At 60.0% G+C, this 8254-nt stretch overlaps 1 protein-coding gene across 2 annotated transcripts; it reads left to right on the top strand.

Moving 5' to 3' along the window:
* Positions 1–6883: 6883 nt before the first annotated feature.
* Rps21 (ribosomal protein S21) lies at positions 6884–8194 on the top strand. Of its 2 annotated transcripts, XM_090352610.1 has the most exons (6): positions 6886–6986; positions 7130–7192; positions 7536–7599; positions 7681–7752; positions 7992–8047; positions 8131–8194. In XM_090352610.1, exons 2-6 carry the CDS (start codon positions 7143–7145, stop codon positions 8138–8140), a joined length of 252 nt encoding a protein of 83 aa, XP_090208736.1. In that variant the 5' UTR covers positions 6886–6986; positions 7130–7142; the 3' UTR covers positions 8141–8194. The 2 variants fall into 2 exon arrangements, with proteins under 2 accessions (XP_090208737.1, XP_090208736.1); XM_090352611.1 differs by lacking the exon at positions 8131–8194 and having other exon boundaries at positions 6884–6986; positions 7992–8051.
* The last annotated feature ends 60 nt before the right edge of the window (positions 8195–8254 follow it).

Here is an 8254-nt window from a genome sequence, read left to right on the forward strand (position 1 = left end):
AGGTTTAAGAACACCGAGGCCCGGGAGGCTTTGGGAAGGAATCCAGGCCACCAGGATCAGACCGGGAAGTGTCTCCTCCAGAAAGGGTCCATGGCTGCCTCACCTGCTCTTAACCAGGCCAAGGGACCTTCCAGCTTAGCCCTGGCCAACTGGGAGTCCAGGATGGGCCAGGTGAGGACGGCCCCACTGGAGGACCCGCGGAGGCCAGGGCCCCTCTCCGGCTCCGTTTGCCCTGAGTTTCGACATTAACAAAATATTTGTCCTGCGGCTCTTCTGGGGAAGTATTTCCGAGGAATGTAAACAGGAGACTTGGAAGGCTCCTGCTGTCCGTGGAGGGGACAGGGCCACTTAGCTCAGGTCCTTCTTGCATGGCGTTGGTGTCCCTAGCAGCCAGGTCAGGGCCTCCAAGGTGGCTGGGTCCAGGGCATGGTGCTTGGCTGCCGCCATGCTCCATGGGTCTTGCTGTGCGCCATCAGGCAGACGTCGCCCTGGGACCTCACCTTTGTCCCTTGTCCTCCTGGACCCCTCCGGGCATGCTGCTGAGGGGCTGCTCGGCCCCGGGAGGGGAGAGGAGCTGCCGTGTGGCCCCTCTCACACCAGACACAGACACCAAACCCAGACTAGACAGGACACACAGGCCTGCTGGACTGAGCCATTCAACTCTAGACACTAGGTGCCAGCTGGCACAGCTTTACTCTACCACCAGTCAGCAAAGCTCTGTGAGCTGGGGGTTCTTGACCTTGTGGGCTGGCCTTGTGCAGGACATGTGCCCCCTCTGTGCAGCCGAGGCCACCCTGAGGCGTCCTGGGTGAGACCCCTGCCTTGCTCCCTGTCTGGAGCTCAGCCAGACCTGCACATCAATCACACCGGGACCCGTGCAGACTGTGGGCTGCTATCTCTGCCAGGAATGTTCCTAGACCCCCCACCCCCCGCCCACCCAGGTGGAGGAATGCAAGGGGCCTGGGGGGCCCAAGGGAGGGGTGCAGAATCCCCCCTCCAGCCTGGCACCAGGCAGGCTGCCTCACAAGCCTGCGCTGCCAGCATGCCCAGTCCAGGCAGTGCTCCCAGCCCCATCTCCCCAGAGGCCGCAGGGCGGTAGATAGCTCTGTCCAGGCTCTGCTCACCCCGAGAGGCCTTCTCTGACGAGTCCACATGTATGACCCCTTCTTTTGGGCTGTCATCTTCCAAACTCTTCACCTTCCAGAGGCCTGGACAAGTTCTAAGTTTGCCGGCTTGCCTAGCATGTGAGAGGCTCTGGGCCCCGTCACCGTACCAAACCAAACTAGACGTCCACAGGTCTGCTGGCTGGCTGGCTGGCCCCCTGCCTCTCCAGGTGGGAGATGCCCTGAGCAGCAGCCCAGCCTCTGCCCACTGAGGTCAGTGGCACTCACTCTCGCTGTGATGAGGTCCGGGGGATGGCATCACAGGGTCTCCTGTTTTGTCAGCCATACAGGGCTTTCTGGGAAGTAAGCCTGGCCCAGGTCTGACCTCAGCTTACGCAGGGGTGGGGGTGGGATGGGGTGGGAGTCGGGGTTTCGGGATTCAACTGCACAAGCTTTGTGGTCCTGGGGCCCCAGGGAAATGGGCAAGGTACCCATAGGAGCCCATCTGAGAGGCATTGGATGGTAGGGTCTGTGGACACTGTTCTGGGCCTGCAGGATGGTGCTCTCTGGTCCCCAGCAGCGGAGCCAGGGGGTGCTGTGATGGCCAGGCTAGGGGTACACCCCTCGCCCAGACCCGTTTTCCCTCCTGCCCTCTCCCAGGGCTCAGCACAAGTGTTCAGAAGTCTGATCCTCCGCTCCTGGTGGCCTGGGGCCCTGCTGAGCTGTGGCCCCCTGTGCAGCCCGGAGGGGGGGGGGGGCTGTGGTGCCTCTGGCTGGGCAGTCCCTGGGGACTTGTCCTGGGTCTTGGAACATTCTGGGCCCTGGAGCTACAGACAGGTCTGGGTGGGGCAGGAGCTTTGAGGAGCCAGGCGCCAAGGGAGACAAGCCTGGGCGACACACCGGGGCAAGAATCTGGATCCCATCACTCCACCTGGCTTTCAGAGCCAGGCCTGTTGCTCAGCGTGCTCAGACAGCTGCCGGCACACCCAGCCGGCTGAGGTTTCACGGAGGCTGCGGCAGGCGGGCTGTGAGGGGCCCGTCCCAGCAGCAGCCTCTGGGCCATTGTCCTCTGCAGCACTCAGCCACAATGCGGGGTCAGGAGATGGACACTCACCGGGGCTTCTGTTAGGCCAAGTGCCTCTGGGTGGCGCCTGTTCCTGAGGCCAGGACAAGCCTGAGTGCCTGACAGCCCTCTGCCCACTCCACACATTGCCTGGGAAGGAGGAGGAGGACTGGGCTAGGGGAGCCAGGTGGGGCGCAGCTGGCCCAGCCGGACCTGACCAGTGCCCAGCACGGTCTGCAGGGAGAGCCCCCTGCTGCGTGTCCAGAGCACGGGAGACACGTAGCACACCTAGCCTAATACAAAGTGGAACCACGTGGACTGCAGTGGAAAGGAGAGCAGGTCCAGGGCCCCCTGGGTCCCCAAGGCTGATCTGGGGGATTCCTGGGCTCCATCTGGGGGGCTGCCCCGTGGGGCCTCCCAGGAGGGTTGTGACTCCCTTTGTCACGAGGGCGGGGGGGGGGGACCCTGCTCTGAGACAGGGATCCCCTGAGCTCGGCCTTTGTGGGAGGAGCTGTGGTTTCAGGCCTGTCCCTTGGCCTTCCTGATCTGCCAGTCGTCCTGACCCTGGATCCTGGCCTGGAGAGAGGATTTCCTTGTCCCGTCCTTTCTCCACACCATTCCTTTCAGGCCGGCCTACACACAGCTGCTCTGTGGAGGGGACATGGCTTCTCCCAAGGCTGCGCCACGGCTCCACAAAAGCCTCAGTTTACCAGTACTGAGGACTGCAGATGACAAGTGGGGAATGGAGACCTGTGCAGGGCTGGGGCTGGCTTCACAGCGAGGCTTCCAGAGTTCCCAAGGGTGCCAGCAACAGCGGTGGTGGACATGAGGTAGAGATGGTGATGGCCATGGCAGCTGTTGCATAGTCAGAATAGGCACTCAGAGGCTTTCAGTGCACCAGTATTCATCACAACTACCACCCAGTCCACCCTCCCACCACTGCAGTCACCCCCACCTCCTCCTCACCCTCACCACCTCACCACCCCCCTCCTCACCCTCACCCCACCCCCTCCTCACCCTCACCCCCCTCCTCACCCTCACCACCCCCCTCCTCACCCTCACCACCATCAATGTCACATCCTCACACGGCTATCACAGCCATCACTGTCACCTCCTCATCATTATCACCATAACCCCCCTCATTTCTACCACCATTGTCATTATTGTCACCACCATCACTGTGACCTCCTCATCACTATCACAGTCGTAATAGTGATGACTCCATCGTAGACAACTCTGGCCCCCGGCAGGCCTGACTACAATCACCCCACTTGGTGGATGGCCCCGCACAGCCTTTAGCTGTGCAGAGGAGGTGCCAGGCCAGCCCCTAGGCACTTGGGGCTCCAGGGTGAGCAGGTGAGCAGGCGCTCTGGGGGTGCAGGGCGCAGGGCTCTGCCCTGCCAAGGCGGCTGTGGATCTGAGCCCCCGAGCTGCCCTGGGATTCTGGAGCACCCCTCAGTGTGGACGGGCCCGCTCCACTACGCCCCACTTGGCCTCTGGTTCCTTCCCACTCGTGGGTCCCGACAGGAAGTACTGTCAGCCACTCCTGCAAGGGCAGTAGGCTGAGGGTGAGGCTGCAGAGCCGGCAAAGCCAGCCAGGAGCAGGCGCGACCTGCCCTGCTGGAGTGTGGCTCTCGGGGGCCCCCTCGTGGCCTCCAGGGATAATGCCGGGAATGTGGAAGACTTCCCCCAGGCTGGCCCCACTGAGCGGCCATCTCCCCTAAAGGCTCTGTTGATGACACTGTTCGGGGGCCTGGGGTTCTATCCGCAGGTTTTCTCAGTGAGCTTATTGTTGTATTTTCACATAAACCGTAGTATTCCTCTGTGCGTGTGTGTGCCTGTGTGTGTGTTGGTACTGAGGCTTGAATTCAGGGCCTGGACGCTGTCTTTTAGCTTTTTCACTCAAAGCTGGGGTTCTACCGCTTAAGCCACACTTCCATTTCTGACTTGACGTCTCTTGGACTTTCCTGCCCAGGCTGGCTTTGATCAGGAGGCTGAGGTGTCAGATCTCAGGATTACAGGCAGGAACCACCAGCCCCTGGCTATCTACTCTTCTGACACCACTGAGGTTTGGATTCCGAGCCTGATGCTTACAAGCTCTCCACCACTTGAGTTATACTCTCAGCACAATTGAGTTGTTTTTGTTTTTGTTTTTTTTTACACTGCTGTTGTATCTTGCACTCTTACTAAATATATTCATTAGTTTGAGTAGTTTTTTGTTAGATCTGGTTGTATTTTCTATGTAAGTGATCATGTCACCTGCTAATAAACTATCTGTTCATTTACTGATTGACCTAGTTTTTTTCCTTTTTTTTTTTTTTTTTTTGGTGGATCATGGGGCTTGAACTTGGGCTTGGGCGCGGTCCCTGAGCTCAAGGATACGATCCTCCCTGGAGCCAAGCCCACCTCTGTTTTCTAGAGGTTCACTGGAGTCTCAGGTCCCTTTTTGTCCAGGCTGGCTTTTAACCTCAGATGTCCACCTCCTGAGTAGCTAGGATTACAGGTGTGAGCCACTGCACCAGGCTTGATCTATTATGGTTCACTAGCTTTCTTACTGGCCCTGTTTCTGCATGCAAGCAATATGTCATTCTGTTTCCTGGTTCCCTTTGTAATTTTTCTCTTTATAATCCAAGGTCCTTGTTACAGCATAACTTTCTCTCCTTTTTTCTTTTCTTTTCTTTTTTTTTTTTTGCGGGGGTGGGGGAAGGAACTTGAACGCAGGGGCTCAAGGGCTGAGCACTGTCCTTGAGCTTTTGTGTTCAAGGCAAGTGCTCTATCACTTGAGCCACAGCTTCACTTTTTTGTTTTTTGGTTAGTTGTGGGGGCTTCAAGTCAAGGTCTGGGCTGAGTTCTTTTGATCAAGGCTAGCACTCTACCACTGCACCACTTCTGGTTTTCTGGTGGCTAATTGAAGTTAAGAATCTCACTTTCCTGCCTGGACTGGCTTAGAACCCCAATCTTCAGATCTCAGCCTCCTGGTAGCTAACATTACAGGCATGCACTGCTGGCATTCAGTTTTAATTTTCTCTTTATTACTGGTTTTGAGCAAGTAGCCTTGGTATAGTTTTTCTTTTCTTTTTTTTTTTTTTGCCAGTCCTGGGCTTAAGCTCAGGGCCTGAGCACTGTCCTTGGACTTTCTCAAGGCTAGAGCTCTACCACTTGAGCCTCAGCACCACTTCTGGCTTTTTTCTATGTATGTGGTACCAAGGAATTGAACCTGGGTCTTCATGAATGCAAGGCAAGCACTCTACCACTAGGCCAAACTCCCAGCCCAGTTTTTCTTTTTGCTTGTGTTGTATCTTGGAGTTAGCAGAATCCCTTGGATTTGTGAAGGTTTAAAAAATTTTATATGTAAGAAACTATACATGTTTATAAAATGCCCAGTTATATTTGATAAATGTATCCATTTTGTAACATTTAGATCAGGATAAACTGCTTTGTGGGGTTAACTCAGTCAGCCCAGCTGCAGATCCCCAACCATGAACACAAACACAAACAAGTTATCCCTTACACCCACTGGCATTTCTGGAAAGCCCTCAGGCCTCAGGGCCTGCAGGAACAGAACTGCCTTCCCAATTCCCAAGGACTGCGGTGGCTTTTGTGATGTCACTTTGAATGCTTGCTGGACGCACTCCTTTCCAGGCATGTAATGTGGGTGTGGGCGGGGGAATTTTTCAATCTCAGCACCCCCGGACTTCAGGTGGTAAATCCTCTCAGTCCTTTGAAATCCAGGACTAAGCTGGGCGTGGTGGCAATCACCTGTAATGGTAGCTATTCTGGAGGCTGAGATCTGAGGACTGCAGTTCAAAGCCAGTCCAGGCACTAAAGACCATGAGACTCTTATCTCCAACTAATCGCAAGAAAAAGAGAAGTGGCACGGTGTCTCCAGGGGTAGGGTGGTAGCCTTGAGCTGAAGAGCTCAGGGACAGCGCCCAGCCCATGAGTTCAAGCCCCATGACCCACAAAACAAAACAAAACTGAGGGCAGTTCAGAGAGGGTGTGAGGGCTTCAAGTCCACTCAGCCGGTGTCTTGGGCCACAGGTGAGTGCACCAGGGAAGACAGAGGCACCCTGCTGCTCGGTGGCACGCAGATCTTGCAGAAGGGGTTTTGGAGAGCCCAGAACAGGACAATGGGAGGCGGGCTGGGCCAAGGAGAAGCAGCCACGCTGTGATCAGGTCCTAGCCGGAGGGGGGCTGGCTAGCTCCATAGAGACCCACTGCCCGTACCCTCCAGGGTCCACGGAGTCCGGGGAGTCTCCTCTCCTCTTTCCAGGTGGGTCCTGGGCCTTGAGCTTCCGTGCTGCAGGCTAGCCCTCTTCCGCGTGGGCCACAGCGCCACCTTCACCATGTTGGAGATCAAGTCGAGAGGAGAACACCTGGGCTTTCCGCGCAGGCCGAGGCCCCGGCCGCCCAGAGCCCACCCACCCGGGTCCTCCGGGGATCGGGGATCGGGGTTCGGGCCGCGGCGCGCGGCTGCCTCCGCTCCCGGTCCCGGTGGGCGGCGGAGTCCAGGCGGGGACCTGGGGGTCTCGGTACCTCCGAGGCGCGGGGGGCGGGCACCACCGGGGAGGGCGGAGCCCGCCGCGGCCCCGCCCCCGCCGCGGCCTCGCCCCGCGCCGCGGCCGCACGGCGGCCCTCCGCGCCGGAAGCGGAAGCAGAACCGCCTCCGATTGGACGCCGGAAGGAGGGCGCCGCGCTGGCCCGGCGCGGCCGCGTGGCCCGGAAGCGCTCGCCCAGGCCCCGCCCCGCCCGCCGATACCGCTGCCGGGGGACTCACCACTTCCTTTCCGCGCTCGCGCTCGTCTCGGAGGCAGCAGCAGGTCGGCCGCGCGGCGCGGACGGGGCCGGGGGCCGGGGGCCGAGGGCCGAGGGCCGGGGCGGGGTGCGCCGGGCCGGGCCTGCCGTCCGGGCTCCGGGCTGTGCGGCCTGGTCGCGCTCACGGCGCCGCGCGCTGATTCCGCAGGTGCGGCTTCGACATGCAGAACGACGCCGGCGAATTCGTGGACCTGTACGTGCCGCGGAAGTGGTGAGTGTCGGGCCGTCCCCGCTCCCGCCGCCCCCCCCCCGTCCCCGCTCCCGCCGCCCCCCCCGTCCCGGCTCCCGGCTCCCGCCGCCCCCCCCCGTCCCCGCTCCCGCCGCCCCCCCGTCCCCGCTCCCGCCGCCCCCCCGTCCCCGCTCCCGCCGCCCCCCCGTCCCCGCTCCCGCCGCCCCCCCGTCCCCGCCGCCCCCCCGTCCCCCCCGTTCCCGCCGCTCCCCCCGTCCCCGCTCCCGCCGCGCCCCCCCCGTCCCCGCTCCCGCCGTCCCCCCCGCTCCCGCCGCCCCCCCCCCCGTCCCCGCTCCCCCCACTCACTGCGCCCTCCTGCGCTTAGCTCCGCCAGCAACCGCATCATCGGAGCCAAGGACCACGCGTCCATCCAGATAAACGTGGCCGAGGTGAGCCGGGCACCCCTGGGGGCAGGAGGTCGGGCGCCCGGGGTCGAGCTGCGCGCCTGAGCGGACCCCCGATCTCTCTAGGTCGACAAGGCCACAGGCAGGTTTAACGGCCAGTTTAAGACGTACGCCATCTGTGGGGCCATTCGCAGGATGGTGAGTTGTGCCCAACGCCTGGACCACTGGTTAGGCCTTGGAACTTGCCATCTCCTCCGCCCTCACGCCCGTCGTTTTTGCCGTCTGGGCTGCCTCTCCCTGGGGGGGGGCCCTGCCTTGGGCTGGGAACTTGCTGGCGTCTCCCAGAGCCAGGGGGTCTACTGCGGGATCCCCTGCCCGCTCTGGGAGCCCTCCTGGGAATACTCAGGACCTTTCCCCCGTTTTTTTTTTTTTTAAAGGGCGAGTCAGATGACTCCATTCTCCGATTGGCCAAGTGCGATGGCATTGTCTCAAAGTAAGTAGGGGTCTGGCATTTGGGCACAGTGGTCTGGGACTTCCCCAAAATATGGCTTGAATCTTGTTGTTTTTCCCTTGCAGGAACTTCTGAGAGTTGGAGATTTGGAATGTGTAATGTTTGTCATAAATAAACTGCGAGAAACCATCTGTTGGTTCCTTTTGTGCATGGATGGGGCATATTCCTGCGGGGCGGGAAACGGGGATG

This window comes from Megascapheus bottae, chromosome 18 (genome assembly GCF_031878675.1).
Source record: "Megascapheus bottae isolate mThoBot1 chromosome 18, mThoBot2.hap1, whole genome shotgun sequence".
Lineage (NCBI taxonomy): Eukaryota > Metazoa > Chordata > Mammalia > Rodentia > Geomyidae > Megascapheus > Megascapheus bottae.

Coding starts and splice junctions, on each gene's coding strand:
- Rps21 (XM_090352610.1), top strand. CDS start 7,143: ATGCAGAACGACGCCGGCGAATTCGTGGACCTGTACGTGCCGCGGAAG. Junction 7,193..7,535: donor CTGTACGTGCCGCGGAAGTG/GTGAGTGTCGGG, acceptor TCCTGCGCTTAG/CTCCGCCAGCAACCGCATCA. Junction 7,753..7,991: donor GTGGGGCCATTCGCAGGATG/GTGAGTTGTGCC, acceptor TTTTTTTTAAAG/GGCGAGTCAGATGACTCCAT.